At 42.8% G+C, this 19,268-nt stretch overlaps 1 protein-coding gene across 3 annotated transcripts; it reads right to left on the bottom strand.

Annotated features, from left to right (window-relative positions):
• Positions 1-13,636: 13,636 nt before the first annotated feature.
• Positions 13,637-17,322, bottom strand: LOC135092692 (uncharacterized). 3 transcript variants are annotated; one of them, XR_010263009.1, is made up of 6 exons: positions 17,177-17,322; positions 16,453-16,650; positions 15,931-16,138; positions 15,101-15,215; positions 14,610-14,749; positions 13,637-14,164 (listed from the first exon to the last, which is right to left on the bottom strand). XR_010263009.1 is itself a non-coding variant. In XM_063991321.1 (3 exons), exons 1-3 carry the CDS (start codon positions 16,135-16,137, stop codon positions 14,673-14,675), a joined length of 399 nt encoding a protein of 132 aa, XP_063847391.1. In that variant the 5' UTR covers positions 16,138-16,385; the 3' UTR covers positions 14,595-14,672. The 3 variants fall into 3 exon arrangements, 1 of the variants encoding a protein (XP_063847391.1); XR_010263004.1 differs by lacking the exons at positions 16,453-16,650; positions 17,177-17,322 and having other exon boundaries at positions 13,674-14,164; positions 15,931-16,385; XM_063991321.1 differs by lacking the exons at positions 13,637-14,164; positions 16,453-16,650; positions 17,177-17,322 and having other exon boundaries at positions 14,595-14,749; positions 15,931-16,385.
• Positions 17,323-19,268: the final 1,946 nt, after the last annotated feature.

The raw sequence follows: 19,268 nt of genomic DNA, 5'->3' as shown, positions 1-19,268 counted from the left end.
TGTATGGATAAGTAGTATGGGTTTGTTAGTTCAGCTTGTGAAAACTTTGTAGTATGCAACGTAATATTATAGCAGGGTAATGGGCAGGGGGAACAGGTTAAGTTCAAGTTGCCTTTAATGTGAAAACCATAATATGAAGTGAGGTGGAGTTTTATTTCGTGCGCAATTTACAGTAGTAATTAATTATTCACAAAATTCTCCTCGCGAATTCTCAGTTATTCGCTGCTCTCACGCTTCCCAGATACCATCTCGTGTCTCCAACCCTACGGGGTGGTTGTAAGCACCGAGCAGAATCAGGGAGCCAAGACGCAAGTATGGGGATAGCCCGCGAATGCCCGGCGATGTCTTTAGTACGAAAACTCTGGGAGGGTGAAGAGGCACGTGGCATTCAGCGGGTGAGAACTCGCATGTTGCTGGAAGACAAGTAAGTGTTGCAACTATGGACATCTACCACCAGAGCGGTAGCCGGCCATTACGAATTACCCACACCATTTTGAGATGCAGAACCGGATCTGCCAAACAACAACAACGAGATGGCGCAGAAACGCTTGAAGGGACAGACGACGCCTCGCTAGGGATTCGGACTTCAGACGACGATATGCAGGAGAGAGAGAACAATTGCTGTTAAAGAGCGATGCCAGCGTCTGAACGTGAAGGACCACGAGGAGTAACCTGGTGCCTGCCTCACCATCCACTCATGAACCCAAACAAACCTGAGAAAGTGAAGGCTTTGTTTGCGCAGCGAAGTACAACAACGTTTCCCTCAAAGACTGAGTGATGCAGGTTCCTGACCTAAATAGCAAACTGGTGGGTGCCCTTCTGCGTTTCCGAAGTGAACGGATTGCCGCGATGGCTGATGTGAAGGCAATGTTTCTCATCAAGCTGGCGTGACCCCTCTTCACCGAGACTCCTTAAGAGATTCCTTTGGTGGAAAGATGGGGACCTAAGGAGGGTACGGCGCGCCTACCGAATGACGGGTATGTCTTTTCGGGTGTGTATGGAGTCCCTCCTGTGCTGCTTACTCATTGCAACGAACTTTGACCGACTGTGAGGAAGAATATCGCATAGCTAGTAGTTACTGAACATGGAGGGGCTTGTACGTGGACAACTTACTTCTTTCAGTACCCTCCACCGAAAAGGCCTCCAGATTTACTCGCGATCTTCGGCTCACAAAGAGAGGATTTCTGCTAAGTGGGTTAGTTAGTAGTAACCATAAGGAGACATAGTACAGTACTGTGTCCTACAGAGAGAGACAGGAATAAGAATAGATCTGAGTAAGAACGCACTGGCTACAAAACGGGATCTGGAAAGGGATCAGTCAATCAACTAGCTGTGAGGGGAGTACTGAGGGTGAGCAGCTCCGTTCATGACCCTCTTGGACTGGTCAGTCCTGTAATGATTAAGGCGAAGGCGATGATCTTTCAGGACGAGTGCAGCCGATAAGGAAGGATGGATGACCCCCTCCTAAATCACCACAGGTCCTAATTGGTTGGCTTGGCTGGAGGAGTTACCAGGACTGACGGTCTTTCAAGTTCCCCGATGCTACAGGCGGGAGGACATGGGAGATGTTTTATCACTTACCAACTGCATCATTTCAGATCAAACAGGCTGAGATGGTGATATTAAGAGTTGTTCAAACCACAACGTGCAAAGAGGAGATGAACATCCTAAAGTCAAAGTCAAAGAAAAAAAACTACAGAGGAAACATTCGATCTGTCGAGTGGAACCCTTCATGGGTGAGGGTGGATTTTATACTCCATGTGGACGGCTGGACCACGCACCGTTGCCTGCTACAAGTCGGTATCCCATTTCCATGCTCATACGGAGAGAGATCATCATATCACAAAATTGATTCTACAAGAGTGCATGAGGACTTTACTTGACAGTTCACGCAGGATGGGAGCATGTTACGTCACACTTACTGGATTCCACATACACCACCTGCCTGAGGACCGAGAGTAACCCCCATGCTGGCACCATTCTCGTCAGCTGGAGTGGATTGCTTCAGACCGTTCTTGGTCAAAGTGGAAAGAAGCAGAGTGAGTGAGTGGGGATGCCTCCACGTGCATGACTACACACATAAGAACATAAGAAATAAGGGAAGCTGCAAGAAGCGACCAGGCTTACATGTGGCAGTCCCTGTATGAAATATACCTACCTATTTTCTATTTATTATCCCAATCCATCCATAAACCTGTCTAATCTTCTCTTCAAGCTCTCTAGTGTCCTAGCACTAACGTTGTTAAACTTGATTTACCGAGTCCGTTCCACTCATCTACCACTCTGAGAACCAAACCTAAACCTAAATTTTTCAAGCTTGAACCCATTATTTCTTGTTCTCTACCCTGGTTGCTGATCCTAACAATTTTGCTTATACCACTTAAAAAGACTTACTTTTTAATAAAAGTATCAGGTCCCCTCTTAAAATAACATCTTTCTAAAGAATGTAAATTTAACAGCTTCAATCTCGCTTCGTAAGGAATACTCCTCATCCCCTGTATCCTTTTAGTCATTCTCCTCTGTACTGATCTATATAAAATACATCTTTCTAAAGAATGTAAATTTAACACAGCTTCAATCTCGCCTCGTAAGGAATACTCCTCATCCCCTGTATCCTTTTAGTCATTCTCCTCTGTACTGATCTATATATGTCTAATAGAGACCTATATCACAGCGTAGTCTACATGAGGTCTGACCAGCGAGCGCCAAGTATAAAACTTTAATATCACTTCCGGCCTTCTACTTTTAACACTCCTAAAAATGAATCCTAGTACCCTATTTCACCTGTTTCTCAAGACGGAGTTCAGAGCTATATAACTCCTAAATCTTATCTAAATCTGCCTGCAAGGCGATGGCATCCGATTCTGACCTAATCTTACCTATCTGTGTCAACCGCAAATTTACTAACATCACTACTAATTCCACTATCCAAGTCATTAATGTATACTATATTAAAAACAACAATGTCCCTAATACTGATGATCCCTGTGGCACCCCACTCGGATTTAGAGCCGTTTATTACAAACAACTCTTTGTCGCCTGTCGCTTAGCCATGACCTTATCCAGCCTATCACCCTCCCATCTATCCCGTGTGCCCTAACCTCTCTCAGGAGCCTCTGATGGGGTACCTTGTCAAAGGCTTTACTAAAGTCCAGATATAAGATGTCATAACTATTACCATTATCTGCTGCTTCTTACACTTTACTGTAAAAACTTGACAAGTTTGTCAGGTAAGACTTTCCCCTTCGTGAAGCCATGCTGTGACTGATTTATCAAGTCATGTTTGTCTAAATGTTCCCTAATGTTCCTCGCTATTATTGACTCTAATATTTTACCTACAGCTGAAGTTAGGGTTTTATCTCCTTTCTTAGAGATGGGTACTACATTAGCCTGCCTTCACATTACTGGTACCTCACCCGACTCAAGTGATTTCCTAAAGACAGAAACTAACGGCTCTCTAATAAAATAATCTCTTTGCATTCCTTAAGTACTCTGGGATATATTTCATCAGGTCCTGGTGACTTGAAGTTTTTAGCTTATCTATCTCCTGTTCCACTATCTCCTCAGTTATGGAAATATGTCAGCTTCTCATTCTCATCTGCTCTAAACACCTGTTCACTATCTGGCATATCCTGTATGTTTTCCTGGGTGAAGACAGTTAAAAAATACTCATTCAGAATCTTACTAATCTCCTCCCCAGAACTAACCAGCTCCCCATCTGCTGCCTTTAATGGACCTATAGTACCCTTATTCTTCGTCCTGGTCCGTCTTCGCCTGGCTACCTTTAATTCATAATTGCCCTTTGCTTTCCTCGTTAACTTCCTGACTGTTCTAACTAATCCATTATATTGTGACCTTAAAACTTCACCTGACCTTAATTTCTTATATATATATATATATATATATATATATATATATATATATATATATATATATATATATATATATATATATATATATATATATATATATATATATATATATATATATATATATATATATATATATATATATATATATATATATATATATATATATATATACTTCTCTTCCGCCCTATATAATGTTTTACCCAGCAGTCATCCATTTAGGGTAATTTTTCTGTGATCTTACTGCTCAATACGAGATATTTGCTAACTGACCTGTATGAACTTTACGAAATATTTGTACAATTCATCTACATTTACTTCACCTAATCCCCTCATCTCGGCCACTACCATCCTCTCCACTCCCTCATCTACTCGCCTTGACCTCACCTCTCTCATTTCAGCATGACCTGACATTCCAACACACACAAACTCCCCCCTTCCTCTTTCCTCCGCCTCTTCCGGACACATCTTCCCTCCTCTTGTCCTACACCCTCACGCCTCACCTCACCTCTCTCATCCTGCCTTATCTCTCTGAACTCCGTCCCTGACCTGACCTCACCCTGCATCCTTTGCCAGTCCACTCCTTGGAGGTACCTTTTTAATTCTTCAAAATCTGCTCTTCTAAAGTCAGGTATTTTACTAGTGTTTTTGCTTCTAAAATTTTTTTCCCATTCTAAATTGTACCTAATTTCCCTATGGTCACTGTTACCTAGCTGTCCTCCAACCTCTACCTGCGTGACTGCTTCCTCCCTGTTAGTAAGAATTAAATCCAGAATATTATTCCCCCTTGTGTGTTCTACGACTACCTTTTTTAAAAAATTATACTGAATTACCTTAACTTAGTATTATTATTATTTATTATTAATATTATTATTATTATTATTATCATTATTATTGTTATTATTATTATTACTATTATCGTTATTATTGTTGCTATTTCGTTAGTAATTGATATGTAATTATATAATTGTGTTTTGGTCTAGGTTTTCCTCTATTCTCTCTCTCTCTCTCTCTCTCTCTCTCTCTCTCTCTCTCTCTCTCTCTCTCTCTCTCTCTCTCTCTCTCTCTCTCTCTCTCTCTCTCTCTCTTTTCGTAATTAATGATATTTTTTCAGCTAACATATTTTAACGAATACCCAGAATATAAGAAGATTACCGAACTCAGTAATAATAATGAAAATTCCAGAAAACTTCCACGAACTTTTACAAACGGGGGCAAAAAAAATCATTATATCGAAATGTAAAACACAGCCAGACTAGATTATATTACATATTCTGAATACAAAAAATTTTTACTTTACAGATAAGTAAAGAAAACGCACATTCCTCACCCTATAAAAGAAATAATGTTTTAAATCCGCCAGCTGATCCACATCAAATTTGAAAATACGAGCTGTTAGACAAGGTTTTATTGGATATCATTACTGGTGATATATTTCTTATATTTTTTTAAAGTCTTAAATTAAATACTAAATCAATCCTAGGCGTGCTAATAAGAAAAATGAAAAATAATACAATACCGAGTGTTATGTTTATCCACAAACAACAACAACGGCTACTGCAGATTTTGTTGCAAATTGTAACTTGTTATAGTTTTATAATACTAAATCAAATATCAAAACAATGCCAACTCTATTAATAAAAAAAAAGAAAACGATGTCTATTTTGGGCCGAAATGTTTTTTTTTTTCGCCTCTCTTCCGTACCTCTCCACCTCTTTCCTCCCTCTCGCACTCTTCCTCTTCCCCCTCCATCTCCTCCTCCTCCATTACTCCTGTACACCCGAGTCTAAATATCACCTGGAAACATCTGTAAAACCCTGCAGATTATGCTTAATGTTGATGGGGAGAGACGGGAAATTCTTACCTTGTCAGCGGCGAGGTGGGGCAGGGCTTCGCGTGGCACGGCAGGGCGAAACAGTGAGCCAAGGATATCATGGTGTGGTATTATGATGGTGTAGTGTGGTGGTGATAACAATGCACTCCCACTCACTTCACTGCCCTGTGTGTGTGTGTGTGTGTGTGTGGCGCCGATGAGAGACGAGTAATGTAAATTGTATAACAGGTGTTTAGGCCTTTGACTGCCACTTGGTACAATTTTCCCGAATTATCAATCAAACTGAGACATCTTTACTTGATCTCCAGCAACATCTAAACTTTAAACTGGGTAGAAATGGGATGATGAGTGGATGAGTGTGGGTAAGTGTCAAGTGGGTTAGTGGGTACCAGACGGATGGGTAGATGGGTGGGTGAGCCTGTAGGTAGTGCGTGGTGGGTAATAAAAAGATTATAATGATAAACGGCTTATTGGTATGGCAGTTGTTACACTGAAAACATGCAGTGGGTTTGGGGAGGCTTAAACCTAAACGTAAGAGAGAGGAACTAACTGTTAGTGACTCACAGCGTGGTAGGCATCGCGCTGAGGCGGTATCGCTCTTTGTGCGGCGCCTTCAGGTGCGTCTTCTGGTTGTGGTTTCGTGTGGAACGGACCGAGCGAGGCGCGTCGGGCGGCAGCATCTGGCGTAGGCGTAGGTGGGGCAGCAGGCCCTTCCCAAACTTCTCCGGGTCTCTCGGTGTCTGGCCGACAAGCTGGGCAGACTCAGGGTGGTCAGGGCGTCCTGGATATGGTTGAGTGGGTGGCTGGATGGTGAGGTAATGGAAGTGGATGTGTGTGTGTGTGAGCGTCAGTCGGTGGATAGATGGAGTTACGCCTGTGGGTATGTGGATGTGAGTTGGTGGATATGGGTGAATGACTGAGTGGATGGGTGGATGTGATTGAGTAAGTAGTGGATGGGTTAGTAGGTAGGAGACGGGTGGGCCTGTAGGTGGTGTGCGGTGGGTGATAAACAAAATAGTAAAGCACAGTTTAATGATATGGTAGTTGTTACTCTGAAAATATACAGTGGGATTGGGGGAGTTAGGGCTGTGGGTAGGTGGATGTGAGTTGGTGAATATTGCTGAATGACTGAGTGGATGGGTGGATGTGTTTGAGTAAGTAGTGGATGGATGGATTAGTGGGTAGGAGACGGGTGGATGGATGGGCGGGCGGGCCTGTAGGTGGTGTGCGGTGGGTAACAAACAAGTGGAGAGCCAAGGGTATCGTGGTGTGGTATTATGGTGGTGGTGTGTGGTGGTGACAACAATGCACTGCCACTCACTTCACTGTCCCGTGTGTGTGTGTGTGTGTGTGTGTGTGTGTGTGTGTGTGTGTGTGTGTGTGTGTGTGTGTGTGTGTGTGCCGATCAGAGACAAGTCACAAAATTCTATAACTGGTGTGTGTGTGTGTGTGTGTGTGTGTGTGTGTGTGTGTGTGTGTACATTACTTACTCGTGACTCATTAAGCTTCAGTATAGATGCTGTAATCTAAAACGCTTTGCTCTCATCACGATTATTTTCCAAGGCCACAAAGATGATTAGCTGGGTTCTCAGGAGTGTTTCTCCGGTAAAAAAAGTAGAAATCTTGCTAATCTATCATTAGAACCGTAAAAAAGAACCCTTAAAGACCAGTAGTTTCAACTAAAGCCTTTGTAAGCAGTCGGAGTGCAGCGCAAAGGCATTTCAGAGTTAGAGAAACATTAGTGTCCTTATAATTCACGTTGGACTGTAGTACGTTCACTAATATATACACAAGGAAAGTAATGTTTGCGCAGGTATTTCCCCGTAGGCAGACAGTTGATAGGAGGTCAGGTGAGGTGAGGTTGAGGTCGCTTGGCAGTAGTAGTAGTAGTAGTAGTGATGGTAACGTATAATTCAGTAGTAATATTAATACACAGTAGTGATAATATGCATGTACAGGCAGTGAGTTTGGACGTGCCGCCGCCATTACCATTGCCATGTAAGGAGATACAAGCTCAAGGACCAACAGCGCTTTCTTTCATAATCATATCAAGCACCTCATAACTTCCGTTTTTGTGACGCCTTAACCCAATAAATTCTGTAACAGCTCAAAATGTAATACTAGCCCCCCTCAGCGGGAGAAGTAGCACTCATCCCCGTAACCTTAGCCTGTGACGTGACCTCAATGTTGCGACGCCTTGACTCACTAAAAATAAAATAAGTAAAAATTAATTGAGCCAAACTCTCTCTCTCTCTCTCTCTCTCTCTCTCTCTCTCTCTCTCTCTCTCTCTCTCTCTCTCTCTCTCTCTCTCTCTCTCTCTCTCTCTCTCTCGTGACTAAGATTAATGTAGCAGCAATCCACCAGCCTCCAGTCAGCTTCCAGAAAGGCTTGGGTGTAGAGACAGGCAGGCAGGCGGGTAGGCAGGGTGAGTGGAGTGGACAATGATGTGGAATGATAAGACTGTGGAGAGAAATGAGACGAGGCGGGGCGGGGCGGGGCGGCAGTTGCATAGCGTTGGGCAGTCACCGCTTCATCCTCCTCATCACTGTTGGGGTCTGTTGTCTGATAGTGTTCTTATCCTTATCAGTCCGTAGTCACGTGGGATGGCGGCCCTGTCTCTCCCTCTGCTGTCCCCCTTAACGCTTTCCATGTCCCAATTACTCATATATTCAACTCTATTTCCTCCCTCGTTACCAAAATAAGAAACAGGGCAGGAAAATCGTAAATTTATAACTCCAGGCTTAGTTCAGAAGGCAGGAGGGTCAGAGGGCGGCCAGGCGATGCGCTAGTGTCAAGGGTGTAGGCAATGAGGGTGTCATCGGCGCTCTCTCCTTCCGGCACGTCAGTCTCGCCCCTGCTTCACTGCACCGCCAGATTCTCTCCAGGTATCGGGCGTTCTGTTAGTGTGTGTGTGTGTGTGGGGCGTTGTGTTGACTGATGGCTTCTGTTAGCCACCAATCATTACTGCTGCTACTATTACAACAATAATAAAGCTGATACTGTTATTATTTTTATTATTATTGTTATTTTTATTACTTATTATGATTACTTCTATTCCCCCTACTGTTACAATCATAACCACGACCACAACAACATAACTACTACAAGTATTATTACCACTACTATTACAACAAAGATACTACTACTACTATTACTACTACTACTACTACTACTACTACCACAACAACTGCCACCACCACCACAACCACAATTACTACCCACCACCACCACCGCCGCCGCCGCCACCACCACTAACTGAATGGCCGTCACGATGTAAGAAAGACGTAGCATAACAAGACGACTCCTCCGCTTGTTCTCTCCACTTAATACTAAGACGAACACACACATGAATTGAAAACCACACAGGCGTTCCCACTACCTTCAATATATACGTGGCAGGTGTTTTTTTTCTTTTCTTAGATAGATAGATAGATAGTAATGAAGGGAAAAAGAAGGTGTTGACTTAAAACACGTTGTAGAAGGAGACATTTGTTCTTCTCGATAAGCTTCAGTTGAGATCTAGGAGAAAAGAGGAGAAAGAAAAATAGAGAAAGAAAAAGAAAATATTGCAATGATTCGAAGCTTGAAGCGAAGCATTTGAAGATGTATTCAATATAACTCTCTCTCTCTCTCTCTCTCTCTGAACAATTTAATCTAAGCGGGTTTCGAAATGATAACTTTAAAGCAATGAGACAAGCACTTTACCACGGAGCATTTAATTGTTCTGACTTTCGCTGACGTGTGAATATTTTGTTTATTTATTTATTCATTTATTTTTGTCATCGTTGTTGAAGTGTTCCCAGTCGCCTTTGAAAACTTCCCTGCACTCTCCAGCAGCCGCCACTCCTGCACGTTGCGTAGTCACACCATTGCCGCACAGAGACGCCCACCACCTCCTTCTGATTTATTTCCACCTAAATATTTTCACGCGCCTCTGCACCTCAGCCTGGTGTGTGTGTGTGTGTGTGTGTGTGACTAGTACTATAAAAGGACTAGTGACAGCGGTGTTTGGAAGCAGCAACGTGGAGGCGGTGGCGGAGATAATTATAATTGTTGGCGTGGGACAGGAGGCCAGTGTGGAGGGCGTGTACAGAGGCAGACGGCACTAGATGGTTAATCTGTGCGCGTTCAGAGTGTTGGCGAGTCAATGAGGATAGTATGGAGGCCTTCAGTGTCGTTAGAGAGAAGGTGCTTCGCCTCGTGTCTCGTGTTCATGGACTGGGTCGGTGGTGGCGAGGGTGGCGGGTGGTGGACATGCGCGATCACGGCTGTGAGCTGAGAGCCTCTCAGAGTATAGGCGACTGGAGTCCCTAAACCAGTGAGGGAGAGAAGGTTTATGGTATAGGATTTATTAATATTGATGTTGTTTTGTTTGGTTCTGTCAGGATTTGCCTGCTACTTATTTTCCTTGAGGTGCAGTGAAGTGAATGGCGTGTGGCGGTGTGGTGAAGCGTGGCGTGTCCCTCGATCTGGTGCTGAGCGCGGTACTTGGTTTTGACTTACTGCCTAAACACGGGCTTACTGATGGCTGTGACACGCACCAAGGGCGATAATGGCGATGCGAGGAAGGAAAACCTGTGTGTTCAAATGTGTTAAGTTCTGAGGTGCGGTGACAAAATTACTGTGTTGTGAGTGAATAAAATTCGTTCCGTAAGCCGCGGCCGCATGTCATTGATGTTCTGCTGTTACGTTGTTGTTGCCGTGATCCAATTACACAGTGAAAGAGATCGTCGTGATCCCAGTGCAGCACTGTATTGCCGTGCTGCCGGGAGTGTTGCCATGCTGCCTTGCTGCCAGGAAGTGCTGTCGTGTGCTGGGAAGTGTTGCCGCGCTGCCGGTAAGTGTTACCGTTTGCCGGTAAGGCTCATTAGGCCGCTAATGACACGCTGGTATTGAGAGGGAGGGGTGGGAGATGGTGCGGTAGATCGGGAGGGAGGGGGAAGGAGGGAGGCAGGAAGGGAGAGTGATGAGAGGAGTGAGGGCGGGGGAGTGACGCGGGAGGATCACTCATTACGCTCTCCACACGGCCATTAAGAGTTTTATTTGCAACAGTCAGGATAAAGAAAATAACCTTGTACTGGTTATAACAAATCACGGAGGCCGAGGTGGGGCTGTGTGGGTGCAGGTGGGCGGCGGAGTGAGTCGGGGCGGGATTGTGTGGGTGGAGATGTGTGGCGGGGTGAAGCGGGGCTGTGTGGGTGCAGGTGGGCAGCGAGAGAGAGAGAGAGAGAGAGAGAGAGAGAGAGAGAGAGAGAGAGAGAGAGAGAGAGAGAGAGAGAGGCTGGCTATAACTGAGGTGCAGAAATGCTTTTAAATGAAAAACAAGTTCTGTCCCCTTTACTAATAAGAATGTGCCCGTCTCTCTCTCTCTCTCTCTCTCTCTCTCTCTCTCTCTCTCTCTCTCTCTCTCTCTCTCTCTCTCTCTCTCTCTCTCTCTCTCCCCGTGACGGTAAGAGAGGATTGGCTGTTAGTACAATAGGATCTGGTTGAAATGTTCCAGTTATGCTCTCTAACTACACTTAACTAACTTTTCCAATATGGCAACACGTGATTGTCCAGAACACTCCCTCCACCTCCCCCTCTTGCCTCCTCGAGTGACTGTAGGCGGGGGCGCGGGCGGTGGGACGTGATGAGAGGGACAGTGGCAGTGATGGGCAGCCTGGTGATGTACGGAAGAGTGTTAAGAAAGAATGGGATGAGTGAGTGAGTGAGTGAGGGTGGTGAATACGCTTCTAACTCAAGGACAAAACATACACACCACCAGACAAACAAGAAATACAACCAAGCCTCGGGTCTCCTTTATCAGCGAACAATTGCTGTATTCCACGAGGCAACACAACAAGGAAGCATTTCACAAGCACTCAGGAATAACGAGTCACATGCAGCCTTTTGCTTGATAACCTGCCTATTTACTTTTTCGTACTATTCTTCCTTCACTTTTATATTCCCTCTCACGCCGCCTCCTGCTGCCTGATCAGCCTCGTGTGGGTGTCGCTCACACACCTTCCTTTCCTCGTCTCCTTTACTCTGCTCTCCTCCATTATAATATTGTTTTCCTCTTCCTCTCTTACAGCTTCTTCTCTGGCCATGTTCTTTTTCCTTCCTTATTTACTTCATCCCTGTCATCTCAAATTCTTTCTTTTCCTGTCTTCTTTCTTCTTTCGCAGCTCAGTTTTACGCTACACACATTTCTTTCCTCCCTGCTCGCTACAAACCTACTGACACTTTTACTCTTGTCACAGCACGGCGGTCTTTCCTTCTTGCTTTCCTGCGTGACTCCTTTTACGTTCTCTTTTATTCCTACTTTTCCCACTCCCGTCTCTCCTTCCCTCGCCGCGGCCGCCACCAACGTCAACCCGTCAACCACTCAACCCGCCTTTCTCACTTGTGCATGTCACCTTCGCTCATCACCGCCACTCCCTCACTCACTGTCTTCCTCGCCTCACGCTAGTCCCTCTCTTCCTTCTCCTGCTCTTCCTCTTCTTCCTTCCCTTCTGCTCATACCCACCTGCTGCACACACCTGGCACTCGCGGCGACAGAGAGCACGTGTGGCTACAGCGATCCGTTAGGAAAGCGACACCACAGGACTCAAAGGTCAATCTTTTTTCCCTCGTTTGTGACCACCGAGCAAACATGTTCCGGATTTACATCACAGCGCGACAAAAGACATCACGAGGTTCATGAATGTGCTCACATCTGCTGCACGATAAACTCTCCCCAGCACCAGGCAGCGTGACGCCATCCTCGGGGGGGAGGGGGGAGGGGGGTTGCGGCGGAAAACAAGGTGACGTAGCAGCTTGCTTTAGAGGATTACGCTGTGGTGAAAGCAAATGAAATGCCGGGTCATCACAAGTCTCCGGCAGATGTAGAATTTTGCACCATTTTTTTTATTTATTCATTTTATTCACTTATCTATTTTATTTTATTTATTTATTTATTTTTATTTATTTTTTTTATTTTATTTTGTGTGTATGTCACGTTACGTGCAAGTAATTGCTGAGCGAGCGTGTGCGTGGCAGTGGGCCAATTTGACACAACGTTTTCATCTCAGTATCTGATGAATGACCGCCAGGAGTCAGGTGAAGGAAACAATGGGTTATTCAAGAGGGGAGTGCACTTCGCGAGGAACACAGTTGATATGATGTTATGAATTAGTGATGAAGTGGATGTGTTTCAACTTTACCAAATAATAGTGATGAATCTGACAGTCTTCTACAAATGGGCGCCAGGAATCAGGTCAAGGAAATAACTGGTCATTTCAAGGAGGGAATGCAGCTAATACGATGTCATGAATTAGTGATGAAGTGGATATGTTCAAACTTCACAAAATAGTATTGGCAAAACTGATAATATTATCCTTACATTGCTAACGTTCAGTGACCTAAGAAGAGCAGAACACTCTCCTAATTATGTGCAGTTTTAATTCCTTTGATATTTCTGCTTAATTAAGTCTGCATGGTCAGACACTGATTCAGAGTAACTAAATCTAATTATTACGAAAACAAACGCTCACTACAGTGTGTCCAATTTTAATTTTACCTGCAATCAAATATTGAAGTTATGATTGACATCCTTTTGAATGATGGTGTTAAACATCATACTTGCCGTGCATTCCCGTTCAGTGAAGTAGGCGGAGGACCTTTGCTGCCACGTCTTGGGTCAGTGTTCCTCAATCTACCACTCTAATTGGGAATTGGTTCTCAGATAGTGGTAGGTGAATGGAGTAGACTTACTAGTCAAGTTGTTGGTGTTGAGTCATTATTGAGCTTCAAAAGTAGATTAGATTAATTACTGTGTGAGGATGATAGGTGCAAATAGATATGTTTCATGATGCCACTATTACGTGTTGGCCTGGTGGCTTCTTGCAGCTTCCCTCATGTTCTTGTGTTGTCAAGTAATGCCCATGGCTTGAAATACAACACACCTCTCTTCTCGTTTTGAAGACACCACACCTGTTGTGTAGTGAGCCCAGGGGAAGGTGAGGAATGTAGCAGTTACCAGGTTTGGTTTATTGGTGCCTATCACCAGTACAGACTCGAATCAACACAAAAGACTCGGTTTCGTAGTAACAGAATCCATCGAGCAAAGAATCACCACAACACTGTTTGCTACGACGGTCAACAGAGAATATTGCTTGCTGAGCATTTTATTAATTATTTCAAGAATAAGGAAACAGAGATATCAATACAGAGCAAAATTATTGAGTATACTAGCTATCTAATACAGAGGTCTATTCCCTAAACCATTATATAGTATCTGGAAGGTTGATTCTACTTGTCTTAACATATCGTAGTCGTCTTTGACAGTACCTCAGTCGCTGTGGTGAGAGAACAAAGGGTCTCTGAATGCTGGCCTTAGTTATGGTCCGCATGATTCCTGTCTTCATGCCTTACCTTCCTTGTTGACTGGGTTACAACGACTCTTCTACGGAAGCTGCTTCCTGTGTTAGAACAAGAGATCTTTGCAAATGGAAAGAAAAAAAATGATTAGCGAAAACAATGACAAGTATATTACGTTACGTACAAAAAATAAGTAAATAAGAAAAAGTTGAGATGAAAAAAAAAAAAAAAACTACAATCAGTTTCTAGAATCATAAATGAATTTTATGTCACTTTGTTACCTTATCTACATCACTACCTTGTTATTTATGATTTTTTGTTTACTCCTTTTTCTTTCTTTAATTTCTTAGGGCGCTGCATTACGCAGTGGGAAAAAGCCAAGGCTGTGAGTGGAGAGAGAGAGAGAGAGAGAGAGAGAGAGAGAGAGAGAGAGAGAGAGAGAGAGAGAGAGAGAGAGAGAGAGAGAGAGAGAGAGAGAGAGAGAGAGAGAGAGAGAGAGAGAGAGAGAGAGAGAGAGAGCGGGGGGTGGGGGCGCACACACACACACACACACACACACACTCACCAGCAGTGGTGCAATGAAGCAAATGAGGAACAGCGCAGCAGAACACAGGGCCACGGTCACCCCCTAAGTAGCGGGCTCTTTAGGGCGATTCGCTGTCCTCATAATCCTTGGTTTGCACGAGAAGTATTCACTGTAGGGACCTGGTATGGGAGGAAGGGGGAAAAGTAGTGAAACATCACCATAAGACAGGAACGCATCAACACCGCGGAAGCGAAACACGACTATAAGAGAGGAGCGTAAGAACACTGGAGGATTAAGAGGTCACCAAGAGAGAAGTGAAGTGATTAAAAAAATTTTTGAATGGTGCCACAACAACTACGGTCATGAGGCACAGAAATACTGGTAATGTTAAAATAAGTGATAAAACTAACAAGTAAGAAATATATAATTCGAATTTCCAGCGAGAGAGAGAGAGAGAGAGAGAGAGAGAGAGAGAGAGAGAGAGAGAGAGAGAGAGAGAGAGAGAGAGAGAGAGAGAGAGACTCACTCACCTGCCCTGGTCTCCGTCACTATGAACACAATGTACTCAGTTTCGCTTTCCAGACCCTTCCCTCCATGCCAGTCGCCTCCCACCACCACTAGCTCCTCGGGGTCCTTGTCCTCCACCTGCGGAAGCCACGGCCATTAGTTTCATTCTCGGATTCACTCAACGGGGTCAAGCCTGCAACAGTAGCTCATAATCTTGCCTCATAAGAACAACAAATCCCTGCATACTCGCAAAACACACCTACGTACTTACGCATGTATATCCGTCTATGTATTCTTTATCCATTAATTGATTTAGTATTCTTATAAAGGTCCTTGTTGACGCGGCACTAACAACCTGATTACTTGAGCCTAACCCAGTCGTTCACTCCTCTCTCTTATTACCATTTTCTTCCTTTCTTTCTGAAATGTGACTGATTCAAGACTGGACCGACGGACTTCTCGTGCTTTCCAGTTTACTAGCCTTAAGGAATTTGTCAACGTCACCTTGTTATATTTTTTATACCACTTAAATACCTCTACCAGATCACCTCTTACTCTACGTTTATCTAACGAACGTAGATTTAGAAGCTTTAATCTCCAACTGACCTGTGTACATTCTGTTCGCCTTAGTCCGAGTCACGTGTCATCCTCATATTCCTACTTAGTAGTTAGTAATGCTTAGTGTACTAATGCAAATAGAAATAGGAAAAATATGTATACTGTCTTTTGTGGTCCTAGTCTCCGTTCTCAGTTTCCCCTTCAGTAAATAGTGAAAAGTGTCAACTACACACACACACACACACACACACACACACACACACACACACACACACACACACACACACACACTTACCACCTCGATCTTTGCCACAATTCGCAACGAGTGATCGTTTTGGCCTGGATCAGCGGAACGACTATTCCTCCTCTTTGCCTGCGCCTCCTTCCTTTCCTTCTCCCTTTCCGTGCGAACCATTACCAGTGCTTTCTCCTCAGTGTCTTGCTTCCTTGTGTGATGTTCGTCGCCGCCGCCGCTGTATTTCCTCAACAATATCCAGTGCATTCTGCCAGCAGTAACCAATCACTGAGTGGGTTAGGGTACGAGCAGAGCATGACCGGCGGGATAAACACATGAACTTTGGCTTTTTTCGCAGCACACACACACACACACACACACACACACACACACACACACACACACACACACACACACACACACACACTCAAGTAAATACGTATAGTATAAATAGAACTTCATATGAGCAAAATATAAGACTCTCTCTCTCTCTCTCTCTCTCTCTCTCTCTCTCTCTCTCTCTCTCTCTCTCTCTCTCTCTCTCTCTGACACACACACACACACACACACAGTCACACAGACCCTGGAGGGTTCTGCAGGACGGGCAGCTGGATGGTGATGGTGATGTCTTGTTGTTGTCTGGAGTTCTGTCTTTTCCAGCACTCGTGGCTTCTCTGGTTCCGTCCATTCTTCAAGTGTCGTCAGTATGTCACAGTGCACTGTTGTAAAGCACTCCTTCCCTTCTAACGTGTACTTTTTGCCTGGAGTCAGGTGAGCAAACTGCGGCGGGAGAAGAGGTTAAGTTAAGGGCAATATTATGAGACACTTCTGCGCCACACCTCCGCTACATTCAAAAGGCTGTATATAGGTGAAGTTACGTGAGTTTTTAAGGCCGATTTTTATCTATTTATTTATTCTTTCTCTCTCTTTTGAATCAAGCAAATCATCTCTGTGACTTTTGAGAATAGTCGTGGTGAGAGAGCAAAAGCGTTTCTGAACACAGATATTTAGCCTGTAGATCTTGCACCGCCAGGCATGTCAAGGTCCCTTTTCTGAAATGCGTTTGGTTTCTCATAAAGACTGTTTTCAAAAGCCATAGAGATAATACGCCGGGTTTTCATGGGTCTTTTGTTCATCAGTAGTACAAAATTCTTGTTAGACTATCATTAGAATCAAAATCACTTTAGCAATTGCCAGTGACGCCTAGTAAGAGTCGAGCTGAGACGCCGAAACGTTTCACAATGTGGTTCTGTAATCACGCGAGGAGTTTGCGTTTGTGCGTCAGTGGGTAAGACCTTTGACATACTTTGATTTCAGTATCGGTGACATTTTTCTCAGTGCTCTTGTCTCCATCCAAGAATGTGAGTGTGTAGTAACCAGGGTTGCCATTGTTACTGCGAAGTCAGTTCCAAGTGAAGCGCAGGGTTGTTTTTTGCGTCGATCTCTCCCCTAGTCCTTGGATTCCAATAGCCTGCGTGGGGAAAAATTAAAGCTCACTTGAGGTCAGGAAACTAACCTGATCATAGTGACGCAGACTGTTTGAAACACACACACACACACACACACACACACACACACACACACACACACATTTTTGTATTTATTATTTATTTATTTATTTTATTTATTCTAAATTTATTCTAAATATTATTCAAAATCGCTTTTGTTGCCACAAATCTTTATTGAGAAAAATAAATAAATAAATAAAAAATACGATTTTTATTTTTTTTATTTTTGTTATTCATCTTCATAGGTACCGAGAAGCCAATATTGTGGAAAAATTCTGGAAAATTATGTGAAATAAGAACATTATTAAAAAAGTTAATTTTAGCTTTTTTTTTGGACTGTTATGTACCAAACCCTAAAGTGCATGCAAAGCCACCTATATTGGGATATTAAAAGACATTACCAGAAACTTATCTTTTGAGTGTTTTTTCAGCATATTAAGCACCAAAACGATAAATAATATGGAGGTCACTCTATATATGGAATCCAAACAACATTACTGAAAATGTATCTTTTCGTTGTATTACGTAGAAAAACGCTAAAACGGATGCAAACCAACCAATATGAAGAAATAGACTAACATTACCAAAAAGGCATATTTTGAGTGTCTTTGAGTTTGTTACCTACAATAAACGAAAAAATGGATGCAAAGCACTCTATATTGCTAAACAAAAGGACATTACGGGAAACATGTATAATGAGTGTCTTATAGTTTCACAAGAACCTCAAGGCAAAAAACGCAAAAAACTCGTGTATATAGAGAAGTTTCTTAGATACCAAAATGCTGAAACTCATAAATAACACTCTTCATTGACAAAATGAAGAACCTTACCAAATGCGTGAATTTATAGAGTTTTTTTTTCACAATCTTAGTTACCAAAACCCCAAATAGCATGCGAATCTACGGTTATGTGGGAAAAAAAAAATAACATTACCAGAAGTGCCTTTTGAGATTTTTTTTTTTTTTCAGCGTGTCAAGCAATAAATCACTAAAAAGCAGGGCAGTCACATTACATGGGAATAAAACCAACTTTTACCAAGAATTAGCCTTTAAGTGTTTTTGAGCTCCTTACGTACCAAAACGCTAAAACGCATGCAAAACACTCTTTATGGAGAAACAGAATAACATTATCAAAAACATGTGTTTTAAGTGTTTTTGATCATGTTACCTATAAAAACGCTTAAATATATGGAAATAACATTATGTTTTAGAAACGAAAAGACATTACGAGAAACGTAATATTTTTAAGTGAGTGTTTTTAAAGTTCCTTAAGTACCAAAACGTTAAAACCGACAAATAACACTCTTTATAGAGAAAAAGAAGAGATAAATAGATAAAAAAATAGATTTTTTTTTCTTATTGATGTTCATAAGTACCGATATGCCAAAATTCAAGGAAATTATGCAGAAATAAGAACATTATCGAAAAAGTTCATTTTAGCTTTTTTTCGGAGTTATGCACCAAACCCTAAAGTATATGCAGAGCCACCTATATGGAAAAATTAAACGACTTTACAAGAAACCTGTCTTTTGAGTGTTTTTCGGCATGTTAGGCACCAAAACGTTAATTAATATGAAAGTCACTCTAGATGGAAATCCAAAACAAAATTACTAAAAACATGTCTTTTCAAAGTTTTACATAATAAAGCGCTAAAACGGATGCAAACCAACCAATATGAAGAAATAGAATAACATTAACAAAAAGATATATTTTGAGTGTTTTTGAGCTTGTTACATAAAAAAAAAAACGCGAAAATGGATACAAAGCACTCTATATTAGGAAACAAAAGGACATAACGAGAAACGTGTATAATGAGTGTTTTATAGTTTCACAAGAATCACAAGGCAAAAAACGCAAAAACTCGTGTGTATGGAGAAGTTTCTAAGATACC

The sequence above is a fragment of the Scylla paramamosain genome, chromosome 3, assembly GCF_035594125.1.
Source record: "Scylla paramamosain isolate STU-SP2022 chromosome 3, ASM3559412v1, whole genome shotgun sequence".
Taxonomy (NCBI): domain Eukaryota; kingdom Metazoa; phylum Arthropoda; class Malacostraca; order Decapoda; family Portunidae; genus Scylla; species Scylla paramamosain.
The sequence above is the reverse complement of the archived record's forward strand: the minus strand, read 5'-3'. Positions and strand labels throughout refer to the sequence as shown.

Excerpts from the sequence above, each read along its gene's own strand:
- LOC135092692 (XM_063991321.1), bottom strand. The coding sequence starts at position 16,137 with ATGCACTGGATATTGTTGAGGAAATACAGCGGCGGCGGCGACGAACAT. Across the intron at positions 15,216-15,930 it reads TTGTGGCAAAGATCGAGGTG|GTGGAGGACAAGGACCCCGA; the intron begins GTAAGTGTGTGT and ends TGGCTTCCGCAG. Across the intron at positions 14,750-15,100 it reads AGTGACGGAGACCAGGGCAG|GTCCCTACAGTGAATACTTC; the intron begins GTGAGTGAGTCT and ends CTCCCATACCAG.